This window comes from Lonchura striata, chromosome 18 (genome assembly GCF_050655825.1).
Source record: "Lonchura striata isolate lonStrDom1 chromosome 18, ASM5065582v1, whole genome shotgun sequence".
In the NCBI taxonomy this organism is placed as follows: Eukaryota; Metazoa; Chordata; class Aves; order Passeriformes; family Estrildidae; genus Lonchura; species Lonchura striata.
In genome coordinates, this window is record NC_140720.1 from 8,131,593 (window position 1) to 8,147,649 (window position 16,057).

The following is a 16,057-nucleotide window of genomic DNA, read 5'->3' on the forward strand; positions in this document are numbered from 1 at the left end:
AATACTCCACAAGAGTCCACCACAGCAGCTGACACACATGTACTGAGAAGAGGCCACTACCTAAAATTCTAAGAAAAATACTTGGATTTATTGTTCACATGATGACCAAGGAGGCATCTTTTTATCTTTAGCTTCAAAAACAAATTGAAATTCCTTAGAAATTCAGTTACTTCCAGCTGGCTGAAGCCTAGGAAGTCTCCTCTCTTTAAGCCAGTCACATTATGCCTTTTCATTAATGTTGCAGTAAGAGACACAATAGAACCAGCATCCACCAGGCAAATGACAGCACTTAGATTACACTGACTCGGAAGTAATGAAGTGAAGGTACTAGAAAGGAAAATTCCTGCTTTGGAAAACCAACTTGCTTCGCCCTTAACCCTTGCAGAAATGCTGTCTCTGATATTGCAGCGATCTTGAAGCAGCAATTATCTCAGTATTACTTCAGGGATTTTTCTTTTGTTAAAAAAACCTCCAAATGCCAGTACAAGAATCTCTCTCATGTTACCACTTGGAGTATTTCCTTACAGTCCTGGCAGCCTGGAAGATTCCATGTCAGAGCAGCCTCGCACTCCTCACCCCCTTTTGAATCAGCCCCTCTGGCCAGTTAGCACTGACCCCCACAGGAGCCCTCTGGGGTGGCTGTGATCCCCACTGTGCAGATAAACAAAGGCATTGATTTTTCAGGTGTCAACCACCCAAAACAGCTGTGATTTCGATCCGTCATTATCTCCCCTGCACATGAATAAAAATGCATTACTTAAGGTACCTGACAGAATTTTGGTTATCTATTTTTAAATAACTGGTCATGTCCATAACTCATTTGAGAGACTAAAACCCCAGCACAGGCTGAAGGCAGGGTCCACCCATCCACCAGAACTCACCAGGGGACTCTATCCAATTATAACTTACTCCATCCTTTTTCATTTAAAAACCATGGGAGAAATATTAACTAAATTGCATGGCAATCACTTTAGAACACATTATTTGAAAATTGTAGGTAATAATGTAATTTTCCCAGGCTCTTGAAAGATCCTAGCTGTTTAATAAAACATGAACTTACCTCCCAACTAGCCTGACAAGACCTCTTTGCCCAGTCTTCCTTTATCCTCTGACAAGTGGATTTCCTTAAGTTCATGTGGCTACCAGTTTAAACCTAGGAACTGCCACAAACCAAGCCAAGCAGCAAAGTGAGCTCCAAATTAGTTGATACAAAATGTCCATATCCTTATACTCCATACCACTTCCAAATCATCACTCCCAGCAGCAGCTTCCTTATAAGAGGTAGTCAAACCACTGAGGGTTCCAGCAATCAAGAATCCACAGGTAAATCTGTAGCACCAGAAGAGCAGTACAGACAAAAGCAAGTTCTGACATAAAGAGAGCATTCGCAAGACCACGCAGAATGAGTGATTTTCTTTTTTTTAAAAAAGGACTGTATTTCTGCATTACTGTTACACCAACATGTTATATATCAGAAACAGAAATCACCCACATTTGCTACACTAATGGAAATTCAATATTTGAGGCTCTTGAGGAATGAAGTCACTGAAGTCCAGATGTTTTTGTGATTAAAAAAACAAGAAGTTATCTCAGAAAATACTATTTAACACTTTTTGGCTGTAGTCACCACCTAACAACATCATTCAGCATTGTTAGAGGAATCATTTCAGGAACATGAGCAAGCCCAGGTAACAGCAAAAAGATGAAAAATGAAGGAATGTAGGTGAATGCTGCACATAAGTTCACAACAGATGAAGTAACACTTGACTAGTTCAGGAAATGAAGACATTGTTTTTAAAAGCTCTTCAGTACCTGTCATTTGACTTCTGGTTGCCTCAAGAAATAAAAAGTACAAGGCAAGATACAACAGGGAGTTTTGAGCTTCACAATCTTAAGTTGAACTGAAAAAAAAACCCCTGTATTTAAGGAGACCTCACCCTTTCTAACAGTTTCTCACAGAAACTAAAGCAAGTCCAAACACCTTTTTTTGGCCAAACAAGATAAAGACAGCTTTCTCCTGGGAAAAGTATTGGCACGACATCAACATGAAAGAATTTTATACACTGATATCAGAAGTTTAGTCAGCTTAAAAGCCAGAGATTCTAAAGCCAAAGAGCAATGTATTCCATGTGTAACCTAGGAAAGATGTTGAAATATATTTCCCCACCACCCTCTTCTTTTCTTCAAAGTAGATTTTTCTAGGCCTTTTAGAGTTTGGATATGTAAACATTTGTTCACAAGTAGGAATTTCAATCCTGCAAAACACCACAGAAGTCTACAAGATACATCCCAGGATGAGAAGTAATCTGCTTGGCAATAGCATTTCCTTGAATTAAAACAAAGGCACATAGTAGATTACATTCTTCAGCTACAGGCTCAAAAGCAACTGCAAAAACAGATGTTCATTTTCCCTGTATCTCCATTAGATGGAACTAATGTAGCATCAAATGTGTTATTCCTGACAGAAGACAAATAGATCACAACTCATCAGTTAAATGCACACTCCCATCATTCTGCCACAAAACTTTCAGCTCAAGCAGGCATAGGCCCCACATGTAATAATCACTTCTTGAATTAACTGCTACAAAAACTACCACCAAAGAGTGGCCTTTTCTAAGAAATTTATACTTTAAAAAGCATTAACTTGCTGCAAATACTATAAAATATCGGACATTCCTAGGACATCAGAGAATGCTGTGGGTTTAACAGGTATATAATCTTCCATTAATGTCCATGGATTTCACTCCAACCTCTAAATTTCCCCCAAAAAGTTCCCCAAGAACTCAAGCACTGTGGAAAAGACTTGTGAAAAACACCACCATCACTGTATCTCCCTTCAGTATTTCCAGCCTCTTTCCCTCTTCCAAGTAGAACAGCAGAGTGGGGTAAAGCAGAGCTTGGAATCTCCACCACCATAGCTAAATACACCCAAAAATAGAACTCAATTTTTTATTTTTGCTTTACATTTCCAAGCAGCTCCCATTTGATACCATGGTAAACTGAAGGTTGATGAAATTATTTGCTCCCTTTAACTTGATGTTTACATCAATAAGCATTCAAATACAGAGTCTTAAATAAACTACTGCAACAACAATATTGATGCTTCCATTAAAGACTGACAAGAAGAGCTCAACCCAAAGGCATTGCTAAGTAGCTCAGTATTTTGCAGTTTGCCTAATCAAACATTTTTGGCTTAGCAGAACATTCACAACAAAAGAAAAATAAATCAAAATAAGAGAAAACAGACTTCTCTTTCCAGTTCAACTGCTGACTGACAGACCTCAAGGAAGCCTTTCCTTTTTTAACAGTCTTCTGCCTAGACAGGGGGATTATGCTTACTTACCACAGAGAAAGCTGAGATTTGAGAAGCATAAAGCACTGCAGAGAAAGAAATACAGGTGCTGAGTACTATTATTCCATAGAAAAAGAAAGAAAACTGGTTATTTTAAACAAGAAGTTTATTTAAACAACAAGACGTTTTACTTGAAGGGAAAACTATCTAGGACTTTTTTTTTCCTTTTTTTTTTAAAGAGTAATTTACCCCTACTTAGACAGAGATTGCTCTACATGTAACAGCTACGTACAAAAAAGTTATAAAATTGCCCTTGGTTTTACAACGATAAAAGAAAAACATTGAAATTATCCAATCAAACAAGTTATGCAAGGTTTTTGTTTTTGAAGATTGAGAGCAAAATAACTTACTGGAATATAAAGATAACTCGGCTTATTCTGTGATTCTGTAAAAGTAGAAGGAGCATGCCACTAACGGAGAGAGGGGCATTTTCACAGAACCAGTTTGTTTTCCCACCCCATCTCCATTAAATGTTGATCAAAACATACCATTGGCCATTTAGTTAAAAAAAAAATATGCATTATGTCTGTGCACATCACCAGTTACTTTATGTACAATAAAAGGAATAAGAAAAAAAAAATCAGAGAGAAGAGAGAAAACTATACTGCAGTAGTCAGGATGTGGCTGAACCAAGTCTCATTTTTCTAATTGTGAAGTGTCGCCTGTGGGAGCACAGTTCTGGAGAGGAAAGTAGCAGGTTCTTTTTTGTGTGTTTGTTTTAGTAAACTCCTCCTGTTTGCTGCTGGAACACATCAATTGTATCTTCATCCTCCATTTCCAACTGCAGCAAAAAAAAAAGAAAAAGAAAAAAGGGCTTTCAACTCTTCTCACATCTCTACAGCAGTCTGGGTTGCACTTACAGTTCCTGACTTTATGTTTACTTTTCATGGAACTTAACCTGAGAAGCCCCACTCCCCTCCACCACCACCCTTTTGTACATTTAACAAAACTCACTAACTCAAAAGCAAAGAAACTGAACAGAAAAAAAACGCCAATTGATAATTGTTGACCTAGAATGAATTCTAGTACTAACTTCAGGGTACACTGTGTGACTTCTAAGAAACAGACTTATAAGATTTGATTTCTGTTGTCTGCTTTGCCATTGCACCTTTGTTCTCCTATTTACTCCCTCAGTTTACCTTAAAACATTGCCACAATTCCAGTTGGCTGCTGCAGCTCAAATGGCTACAGCACTGGGGAAGCAGACTGGAATTAAAGCCTCTGCCCAACCAGGCAGTAAAACCAAGTATCAGCAAGCACAAAAAAATTAAACACACTTGGCATGTAACCATATAACAACTGCCAGTGAAGAACAGCAATGCTTCATTGACATAATTATCTTTTTTCACCCTAAGTTTTACAGTTGATATTCCTGGGATGTTAATGGCACCTACTGACAAAATCTGTACCAAAACTGAAGAAGCTGCTGTAACTAATTTAAGTGATACTTCTAAAGACTCAGTTGCTGCTCAAGAAATCAAACTGGTCTATGCCATTTACCAAAGCTATAAAGACACTGGTCTGAGCTTCAGCAAAACATGGATGGAAAATAAAAATCATACTGTTGCCTTAATTATCAGAATTGCAAATTAAGAAGTTGCATAGATTGGGCCCACAAGAGGCACAATCTTTGAAGCAAAACCTTGGAAAATTCAGAACTGAAAACTGAAGTCAGTTATTTCACTACAAGCAGTTCTCAGATAAAACTATCACTTGGTCAGGCTGATTAAATACAGCTCCGTGGAGCAGGACAGAAAAATGCTCCAGGGCCACAGGGAACCATTCTGTTCTTGGAATGGCCTTCATTCAAACATTTACAGACAACCCAAACTTCACTGCATTCATTAATTCCATGCTAATGAAACAGCTTCAGATTACAAACAACAGAAATTACTTTTGTATTACAAATGCAAGCTTGCAATCATGATCTCTCTGATAACATCCTGGCAAGATTTTATATAAAAAATAAAGCCATTGCTTCAAAAAAACCTCAACTCTTAACTTGCCATCCTTATCTCAGAGCCATGAATCAATAACGCAAAAGTTTTACATGACTCACCATCTGTACCCTGTACTTAATTTCTCTGTTTTATTATTGCAGTGAGACAGATTTATTATTCAAAACATCAAAAGTCCTGGATTCCATTTCTAATTATCCTAAAGTAGTTACACCAAAATAATGGTTAAAAAAGATCCAGTTCTATCATTAACGTATACATTTACGTAAGTATTTGATAGGAAACAGAAGCATCAACTCCTGCAGCAAATTTCAAATAGTTCTGTAGCCTTGCTTGTGCTTTTACCTGTGCAGGTGTGTCTGTTTCATTAATTGGCTGCCCATCGAACCGGAATCTGATTTGCCTCATTGACAACCCCTGGATAAAGAGAAATAACACAAAGGGAAATAAACCTGGTGTAAAAGTACTCAGTAGTTTACTCTTGAATTTGTCACTGAATTGCAGCACCATCATTAAAAGCCACCAGAGATTCTGTCCTTCCCTCATGCCCTGACTTTTAGTCATTTCACTCCAAATCCCTGCAATCTGTTTTGTATTAAACGCTGCATTGTGTCCAACAACTCATGAGAAGCAACAGTGCCCCCACTGACTAAGTAAAAATAAAGCCATTTCTGCTACACCCCAAAGGCCATCAGGTTTGTGCTTTTGAGTAATTAACTTAAAAAATAGGTGCAACACTCTAGGTAATAAATGTCCAACAATGACACTCAACACTCCTTTTTGATCTTCTCCAAAAACAAAGGTATTCTAAAATATTTATTCCACAAATGCAACAACAAAATTAGTCTGCAGCAGCAAAGAGTAAAAAATGGGAACTTTCTGATCTCCAATTCCTATTATAAAGAAATCAATGTATCAAGTTGTTCCATGCACAGATGGAAAAAATAAAGGAATTTTCTACTTCCAGAAATTAGCCAGTACTTTGGGATAAGCATTTCTACCACACAACACTCATTTTACTGACCTCTTCCACCCCTACAAGAATATCTCTCATCCTCACCTGAGCCAACAGACTGAAAAATGTAACTTGGGCATAACAACCAATCCCTGCTACTCATAACATCAGCTCCAAAATCACCAGTGAGTTTTCCAAGGTATTTTACAGCACCACGCATTCTGCAAAGGCAGGTCGGTGACATTTGGGGACACAAACTTCCTTTCCAGTTCTATCCATTCTCTCCAGGGTATCTACCCATCCAAGAGCCCAGTCTGGTTTTGAAGCCAATCCAATGGATTGCAGGGTCGTGCTTTGGCATCTCTGAGTTAGAAGAGAAGCCTTCACTCAGCCTGGCAAGAGCGGATGTCCCACACAACAGAAAACAATGTAGCAATTATTTCTGAGGAGTAGATTTGTCAGGAAAAATATTTTAATAAATGTGAGTAAACTTTTTTTATTAACTTTATGTTCCACAGTAAAATGCCTTCTCCAGCATGATCAAGACACTGCAGTATTCACTCAGAACATCATCTGGTCTAAGGAAGTGTGTGGCTCAGTCTCATGGCAGCAACACAATTCTGCACAGTAACATTTGGTTTGAGCCCTCTTCTCTGACATTGTGTTTCTTAAAACATGTATTTCCTATTCCCAGAGCATTGTTTTTGTCCAGGTTCATGACAACTTTATGAGCTAAATAAATGTTAGCTGAAAACATACTGAAAAACTGTCCTTTGGTGAGCTTAGTGTCCACAAAACATCAAGTATGGTCCATGGATGATTTTTTACCATTTAATCACAAATACTCTTGATCTTCTCAACAGGTCACTCAGATTTAATTACTTCCATTTTAGATCTACTACACACAACACATGATTATCATCCTTTATAGCTGCTAAGTTCTCTATCACCTTTCCAAAATTAAGGATTTAAGTTGGGATGTACCTAGTTAGATAAATAAATACTAGAATAAAATCTAACTTTTAGAGACATGTAGAACAAATGTTTTTTGTTCAAAAACATTCAGCAAAATTTCAGAAGTAAGCACCTAAAGAGAAATCCACATCCACATAAATTTTCTTTGGATACTTAATAGCTTAAAACTAAGATCAGAAAAAAAGTCTCCCATTCTGAGGATTTACTGATGTTTTTCCTCCAGTTGATACCTGGGGTTTTTTTTTGCTGGCTTTGGCTTTTTTTTTCTTTAAACAGAGTAAACATTCTGGCAATCTAAGACAATTTGGAGTGTTACTTTTGCTTGCTTCAAAGTAACTAAGAATGAATGACACTAAAAATTTTGTATGCCAGGAACTTTACAAATAACCAATCCTCAAATTCCCTGAAACACAGATATAACTGCACTCTATGACTGGAAAAAGCAACACAGTGATTTGCAAAATATAACAAGAGTTTGTATGACTGAGGTAGGAAAAACAAACTCACAGCTTCCAACAATCACTAATTTCTCCACAGAACACTCACAGAAGAACACATTCACATGTTCATCAAGAGCTAATTTTTCCTGTCTCTTCTCTTATTCTGTTGTGGCACAGAGCAAACTGAAGAGGTTTTACCACTCTCTAGGTCAATCACACCTTTTTTTTTTCCTGGTGATCAAACAGTTGCACCAATATCTTACACTGACTTTAATACTGTATGCAACAGTATCCTTGAATATTTGTGTTTAAAAAAATTTAAAATTCACAAATTCTGAACAGTTTTGTAGAGCTAGAACTTTTTACAGGCAGACAGACATTAAAAAATATTGTGGATAACAGAGACAAAATATTCTTATTCAAGAGCTTCAGAAGGAAGAGTTCCATAGCTCTACTCAAACAGGTGTTTTTAGAAGTTGCAATAGCTGCCTGCAGTCTCACAAACTGGCTACAGCTGCCACCACATCAGCAAATCCATGGGGTGTGTTTGTCTCTTAGAAGATTCATTTGTCAACCAGGACACAAGAGAAAAGACAAAGCTCATCACTAAATGTACCAGCTCCTTCTCAAGGTATCTTCTCATCTCAGTACAATTAAGCTAATAAATCAGAAGCCAGTGACCAGTCCAAAAAGTCACTCAGAGCTATAAAAATCCCTGATTACCACTTAACTCTCTCTCCCCTGAGCTCATCCCAAACCCACCCTTTCCACACGAATATTTCTGAGTATTACAGCAGCAGTTACCTCCCAGAAGTCTCCACCTATAAATGCAGATTTCATAGATGACAACAGATCTTTATTTCACCCATTTCCTGCCACAACCCTCTCAGTCCAGCCTCTAACAGACCCCAAGGACAATACACTTCCCACAGCACAATTAGTTTCTGTTCTATCTCTATAATTTTGTGTATTTATTAAAGTTTTAAGACTTTAACTATCTTCCTCTATCCCTTTGGAGAGCAGCTCTCCCCCAGACACCGTTCTCCTGAGATCATACCTGTCGTTCACAATAGGCTTTCATTAGTTTACTAAGTGGTGTGTGCCTCTTAATCTTAAACTGCACCACAGACCCATCTTGCCCTGCCACCTTCAGATTAATGTGGTCATTGTTTTCAGTCTTCACTCCTTCCTGTGGGGGAAATAAAAGAAAAAAAAATAACCAACAGTTTTTAAAAAAGGTATGAAACTAGAAGTTAACATTTTACCGAAGTGCAACAGGTTATTGAAAAGGAGGAAATAAAGCTATTAAAGCAGTTTACTGACTTGAAACCTTGAATTAGGGAATAAAGGTCAGTACTTTTCAGTTGAAAATTTAAAGACAAAAAGCCACATACAAAGAAAAAAAATTAGCTGTGATTCTGCAGACTGGAAATTTAGCAATGAAGAACTACCAGGCCAGGCATACAAAACAGATTAAAAAAAAAAAGTTTTCCTAGCAAAAGCACAACAATATGCAACACCAGCATTCCCACTGAATGGAATTAAGTTACCTATGTTAAAACTCTGATCTGTTATAGCTGATTTGTGTTATAACTGTGATCCCAACCAAGGTTCTTTCTCATTGCAACACAAACTTTTTCCTACCGTTTGATGTCCTTATTAAAAAAAAACTTTGCAGATACTTTAAAGGACTATGTTTCAAACGGTGATAAAACCTAAAACGGCCCAGGTCTTCTCCTTCAGAAAACGTTGAAAAAAACTCCCCATCAAGCAGCCCGACCCTGTCGGAGCGGAAAACTGCGGAAGATCAACTTCCAGCTCGGTCCCTCGTGTTCTGGGCGGGCCTGAGGGCAGAGGGACGGGGTCGGGGTGTCCGGCACCCCCAGTTCCAGATGTGTTTTCCCTCTTTTCTGGGAGCTGCCTCCCGCCATGTGTCAGCCCGCGCGCGGCCCCGCGCCCTGCACCGCTTCCAGCTCGGTTTGAAAATAGTGTGGGGGAGGAAAAAACAAAAAAAAAAAAAAAAAGGAAGGAAGGGTGAGGAGAAAAAAAAAAAAAAAGAAAAAAAGTCAACCCCCCGGCGGCGGCCTCTGTTAATTCCTGCCGTGCGGAGCGGAGCCCCCGCCGCCCCCCCGGCCCCGAGCGGGGCCAGAGGCGGCACAAAGGGGCCGGAGCCGTGAGGGGACCGTGAGGGCAGCGGCTGCCGAGGCAGACAGCGGGGATGCTGCGGCCGCGGAGGAGGAGGAGGAGGAGGAGGAGGAGGAGGAGGAGGAGGAGGAGGAGGAAGGCAGCAGCAGCAACCGCCTCCAGACCTGCCTCTCTCCCCGCGGAGGGCGGGAAGGCGGCCCGGGCTCGCTCCCCCTCTCCCCGGGGATCCCCCGCCCGCCCCGGGAGCCGCGGCCCCGGCCCCCCCACCCGCGCAGGAAAATGGCGCGCAAAGGCGGCGCGGGGGCTGCGGGCCGGCGCCGCCGCCTGAGGGGCCGAGCGCGGCGGCGGGAGCTGCGGAGCGCGCCGGCCTCACCTTGGGCTTCTCGTCGGCCATGGCGAGTCGGCGATGCGGGGGCGGCTCGGAGCGCGCACAAAGGGGGGGCAGAGCCGGCCGAGCGCGGCGGAGAGAGGGAGAGAGAGGGACACAGAGAGAGGGGAAGGCGGGGGGGGGCCGGGAGCGCGCACGCACGGGGCAAGGCGCGGCCCCGCGGCTGTGCGTGCGCGCACCCGCCGCGCTCTCCCCTCCCCCTCGGGCGCGTTCCCGCTGCCCATTGGATCTCGGCGCGCGGGGAGGGGGCGGGGCCAGGCCCGGGCGGGGGGGGGGCGAGGCGGGAGGGAGGGGGCAGGGGCGGCGGGGGGAGCGCGCGCGCGCCCCGCGGCCGTTACATAACGCGGCGGCGGCGGCGGCGGCGGGAGGGGAGGGGCGCGCGCGCGCCCGTGCGCCGCCTGCGCGCTGCGTGCGCGCCGCGTGCGCGCGCTCCCGCCCCGCCCCGCCCCGCGCGGCGGGCATTGTCCTTCGCAAAATGGCGGCCGGGCCGCCCTCAGCGCCCCGCAGCGCGCCCTCCCCGAACGGAACTTCGCCCAGCCGCCCCCAGCATCCTTGGCCCCCTCAAATCTTAAATCGTCTCAAATCTCCTCGAAGCTGCTGGGTCGCCTGCCACAGCCCCCTCAGAGCCCCCTCAGTGCCCCCTCACAGCCCCCTCAGTGCCCCCTCAGTGCCTCCTCAGAGTCCCCTCAGAGCCCCCTCAGTGTCCCCTCAGTGTCCCCTCAGTACCTCCTCAGTGCCCTCTCAGAGTGCTCTCAGTGCCCCCTCAGAGCCCCCTCAGTGCCCCCTCAGTGCCCCCTCAGAGCCCCCTCAGAGCCCCCTCAGTGCCCCCTCAGAGTCCCCTCAGTGCCTCCTCAGTGCCTCCTCAGTGTCCCCTCAGTGTCCCCTCAGTGTCCCCTCAGTGTCCCCTCAGTGCCCCCTCAGTGTCCCCTCAGTGCCCCCTCAGTGTCCCCTCAGAGCCCCCTCAGTGCCCCCTCAGTGCCTCCTCAGTGCCCCCTCAGTGCCTCCTCAGTGCCTCACACGGTGCTCTTGGCACACACACCTTCCCAATCGAACGGCGTCCCAGGGAGGTGGTGAGTCCCTGTCCCTGGAGGTGTTTAGGGGGAGAGCGGACGTGGCACTCAGTGCCATGGTCTGGTTGAACATGAACGCAAAGGTGGTGGTGGGGCATAGGTTGAACTGGCTGATCTCACGCCTTTTTCGACCTCGTTGATGCTGTGGTTCTGTGATCTCCCTGGTCTCTGCCTCATCAGATCTCTCCCTCCTGTTTGTGCCCCTCGCTCACTGTGTTGTGGAGGACAGTGATGGTGTGGCAGACGCCCAAAACCCTGGGCTGTCCCTGTGAGGAGGGATTATCCTCCACAGGAGAGATGCCATGTCTGAAGGAAGTGAGCACCTGCAGCACCCCAACAATTACACCACATAAATTACACTACATAAATCAGACCCACCAATGATGTGATTTCTTAAAAGTTCGTTCCAATGGGAGGGAGGAGGAAATTCTCAATAACTCCAGAGATTTCACAGGTTCACACAAAACAGTTCCTGTATCTTCTATCATCAGCGTTACACTTGCCATCATAATTTGTCAAATGCTTCTCTATGTCATGTAGATGGAAAAGAAACTTCACAAAAATTACCCCTGTCAATCCCCAGGGATGGATTTTCCAGGTGGGTATCACTCCACACTGGTGCTGTTCCATGTGGGAACACTCTTGAGTCATGACACCAAGGTGGCTGTATGGTTACACACCCCCTGTTCCTGATAGGACAAAACTTTCTGCACCATTTCAGAGATGTTCCTTGTCCAGAATAAACTGCTCACACAGTGAAATACTGACTGAAGAGAAACTTCACTTACTGGCAGAGCTGCAGACTTGCTCTGTCAGTTCTGGTCCCTCTGCTCTGCCTTTGTCATGTTACTTCACATTCCAGCTCTCTCCTTCTGAGCACAGATTGGAGTTTTTCTGCCATTTTCTGGAAATTGCAGAAGAGTAATACCCATTGGGTAGAGGAAGCTGAAGCCACACCTTTATCTGAGTCTCAAGTTGAGAAAATGGAACAGCCATGAGGCAGGAGGATGTCCCAGGCTTCCACCTGAGCTTCCACAAAATGTGAGCAGTGGTCTTTGACAATCCCTTGCAGTCCAAACTTTAGCCTGAAATTTCATAGAACCTTTAAGTTTTAGTATTTTACTTCCCTTGAAGAGTCTTAATGAGTCAATTCTGAAAAAATCCCAGGCATGGAAGTGTTCAGTTCAACCTAAGAAGGCAACAGATGCTGCTTCAAATTGTGACTGCAATTCAAACAGATCATCCTTTGAGCTCTGCTTTCCACTCCTACCTGTGTCAATTTACTTGATTTATCATCAAAAGATCTATCAGTTGATCCTGCCTGTTTTCTCTGTGTTTAATTACTCATGCTATTATTTTTTTATTTGTTTAAGGTACCGGGAGGTGAGAAGCACCCTGGCTGGGGAAGACCATGCACTTCTGCCCAAATCCCACTTCATGTGTGATGCCTCAGGCTCCTGTAGTCTTCTTTCTCCTTTCATTCCAGCTCTGAAAAGCAATGGGCAACTTGGTTTGGTCATTCTCAAATTGATCATTACCACTAAGAAGTTGTCACTCTACTAGTGAGAACAAGGAAACAAAGCATCTTAATGCCCACCCTTCTATCTATCTCATCCATGGCTTTTTAAAGCAAAACTCCCAACCCAAGGGGTACTTCACAGAGCAAAAGATGAGTTGTGATTCCCAATGGACTTAAGTTCTATTTTTAGAGATGATGCAACATCACAGAGATGTGTGAGGAAGGGCTCAAGGGGTTTGATGGTCCTGTTGTATTTTGTTCTTTTCACTTCTTCCCCCTCCCTCCTTGAAGATCCCTGTGCTGCAGGCCCAGGAGGAGGATTTTTGGGGAGGTGGGATGAAGCTGGCCAAGGCCTGAGCGTGGCATGAAAGAACTGAAGGCAGAAATGACACCAAGTGAGACACACGTTAAGGCAGCATCACAAATAGAACAAATGTGCTAAAAAAGACAGGAAAATACTCTAGGATTTATCAGAACATATGGGAGTTAGATGTGCTCAGAAAGGCTGAAAACAGCTTCAGCTGCACCAGCACTGGTCTCACCACCAATCAAACAGATCCCAAATCACAGAGCAGGTTTATACAAACCTCATCTCTGTGTGGCTTTTCTTTTTACATAGCAACAGAGGAAACTCTGAGAAACTGGAGCTGACAATGATCAGTACTAAAACCTGCAAAGGAACAGGCCAGACAGCAGCACTGGGAGAAAGCAGCGGGGGGAGAAGCCACACTGGGAACTACAAAAGCTCCACTCCTGCAGGGTCCAGGCTGCAGCAGAGGGGAGCAAAGCAAAGGTTTTTGTCCCTCTGAGCTCCTCCTCTTCAATGCACCAAGCTGAAGGGAAGTGAATGGAGAAGCATCACAGTGAAAATTCCTGAGAAATTCCATCTTTGGGAGAAAAAAAATCCACGTGTTTTTTTCTTAAAGTATTTCCATACTTTGTTTCACTCTTGTACTGCAGTTTTATAAGGAATAAATCTAGATTTTGCAGAGCTCTTTGGTTTAATTCTCCCCCCTCTGATGAAGAGGGCAGGGAACATGGGCATTCCATATACATGTTCTTCATGCTGGGATTTTAAAATATTAAGTTTTTTGATACCACAGCAGCTACAGGCAGAAGGTGCATGCTCCTGCACATCAGCAAACATTAGCCTACAAAACCAACTCCAGCCCCTTCAAAACTGAGTGTTATTTTGTACTGAGTCCAATGCAATAACAAAAAGCACTCAGTAATTTGGTGTGAATGAGTGCGTTGGGTTACCAGCTCAGACTCTGCAGGTCTGAGTGCTTTCCTCAGGCTTTGTTCTTCATTAATTCTGGCTTAGCCCTGGGAATAGAAAATACCTGTTGCCTACAGCCCTGCCTGTGCTGTGCCTTCCCTGTTCATGATGCTGATCATTCCCTCTGTTCCCCAAATAGCTTCCAAACCTCCTATTTCACAAGGTAGTAACTCCTGTCCTAATCAGATCTTTTTTTTTCTCTTTTTCTCCTGACTGTAAACCACACAATTCCTCTTTGCTTTCCTTGCTGGACCCACAGCCCATACTCCAAAGCCTTTCTGAGCAATGTGAAATTCCATGCTGACATGGAAATTCCCAACTCTACTCAATTATATGGATTGAGAGGCACAGAAGCCTCGAGCAGGAAGGTTTCCTTTCTAGGCATGTGCAGAGCTCCAGCCAGTGTTCAAGAGGACCAAAAATTGTCAAGATTTCATACCAAAACTCACCTTTCCCAAGATGATTTCCACAGGAACCATCCATTTATGAACAACAGATGCTGCGGATATGAAAAGCCACTGACACTTTTAGGGAGAGAGCAAAGTGGACGCTGTGTGCCAAGAGACAGCAGGAGAAGATCAAAGAGTTCCAGCTTTCAGTGTCTCTTCCCACAGATGGACCTGGGAGCAGCAGAGGACACTGTCCCACTCCTAGATCAACCTCCCACACGGTGGATCTCTACACAGTATTACATGGATGTTCTAAATATATTCTGCCACTCACAAGAATCTGCTGCAGTTATAAAAGCAGCACCTTAGCCTTGAGGAACAGTGGCAGGAGGCCTCGTACCCCTGGGTTTTTAGACATCCGGTTTTGAATTGCATATAGAGCCTTTTAGTGATGTGTGGAATGGTATTCTGGATCTAGGAATGCCCACAAACATCCTCAGAAGTCTGCAGCACAGAGCAGCACCATTGTGTAAGACAATAAGGTGAATTTGACTTTGTACAGCAGATTAAAATACAGGTACATCCTCAAATAACAAAACAGAGACCCTTACCCATGATAAACAACGACAGGTTTAAAACTGATGAGTCTTCAGTCTCTCAAGCAGCTTTTGGAATGTTTAATTTGTTCTACCTGCAAAAATTTATTCGTTCTGACCTGAAGAGACACCACTTTCTTTTCTCAGCATGACTGGTTACATGACATGCTCTTCCCAGAGATAACTGCTGGCCTTATTTTTATTGGAAATGATGGATGCAGCAGTTGATAAGTAAAAAAGGGCAATTTAGCCATGGAGTGTTGCACTATTTGTCATACAGGACAGCAAATTATTTACATTATCTTGAAAAGTTTCTTTTTAGTGAGCATTCTGGGAAGGCACCAGCCTAAGAGGGACTGGTTCCAGCTGTGAGACCAACAAAGCTGCACTGCTAATACTTGTCTTAAAAAGTATATTGCTGAAGAACTTGCTTATTGGCTAGCACAGGCAAAAAGTGAGGAGTTCACAGAAGCAGGGAGGAGAGCAGAATGGAAGGAGAGGAGCAGGGTGCTGTGAGTGTTTTATCACACCATGGCATTGAGTTGAATGCCATGGTAGGTGAGCTCCCAGTGTTAACAGAAAGGTGATGAGCCTCCAGCAGCCTCAGAAGGCACCTCTGCCCAGTGTCCAGGGGATATTCCACCTCCTCCTGGACCCTGAGGCAGGGAGTGAGTGAGTGAGTGAGTGAAGCACAGTAGCAGTTCTTCCTGCTTTGATCCTGCTTCATTACATGTCCTTCCCGAACCTGCAGGCAACTCTCTGAAGTCAGAGCACATAATTTGATTAGTCAGCTTTATCAATGCCCAAGAGCTCCAGAGAGCATCACCTTCAACATCCCAGAGGCTTCTCAACCTGCACGTGTTTGACATGTATGAGGAAATAGGAGACATGGGTTGTTACACAATGAAGTGTGAAAACACTGACAGTGACTGTGCACTTGGACAGAGATCAGGCAGGATGCGCAGTCTCCCTCACTGGAGATATTCCAGAA

At 43.7% G+C, this 16,057-nt stretch overlaps 1 protein-coding gene and 1 long non-coding RNA gene across 2 annotated transcripts; one reads left to right on the forward strand and one right to left on the reverse strand.

Annotated features, from left to right (window-relative positions):
- Window positions 1–2,936: 2,936 nt before the first annotated feature.
- On the reverse strand, window positions 2,937–10,416 carry SUMO2 (small ubiquitin like modifier 2). Its single transcript, XM_021554538.4, has 4 exons — window positions 10,199–10,416; window positions 8,738–8,869; window positions 5,656–5,727; window positions 2,937–4,133 (listed from the first exon to the last, which is right to left on the reverse strand). The coding sequence occupies exons 1-4, from the start codon at window positions 10,217–10,219 to the stop codon at window positions 4,071–4,073; spliced, it is 288 nt and encodes a 95-aa protein (XP_021410213.1). The 5' UTR covers window positions 10,220–10,416; the 3' UTR covers window positions 2,937–4,070.
- Window positions 10,417–12,165: 1,749 nt separating this feature from the next.
- On the forward strand, window positions 12,166–13,793 carry LOC110484115 (uncharacterized). Its single transcript, XR_002467699.3, has 2 exons — window positions 12,166–12,324; window positions 12,657–13,793. It is a non-coding gene; the product is annotated as an uncharacterized LOC110484115 (long non-coding RNA).
- The last annotated feature ends 2,264 nt before the right edge of the window (window positions 13,794–16,057 follow it).

Coding starts and splice junctions, on each gene's coding strand:
- SUMO2 (XM_021554538.4), bottom strand. CDS start 10,219: ATGGCCGACGAGAAGCCCAAG. Junction 8,870..10,198: donor TGGCCGACGAGAAGCCCAAG/GTGAGGCCGGCG, acceptor TTTCCCCCACAG/GAAGGAGTGAAGACTGAAAA. Junction 5,728..8,737: donor AAGCCTATTGTGAACGACAG/GTATGATCTCAG, acceptor CTCTTTATCCAG/GGGTTGTCAATGAGGCAAAT.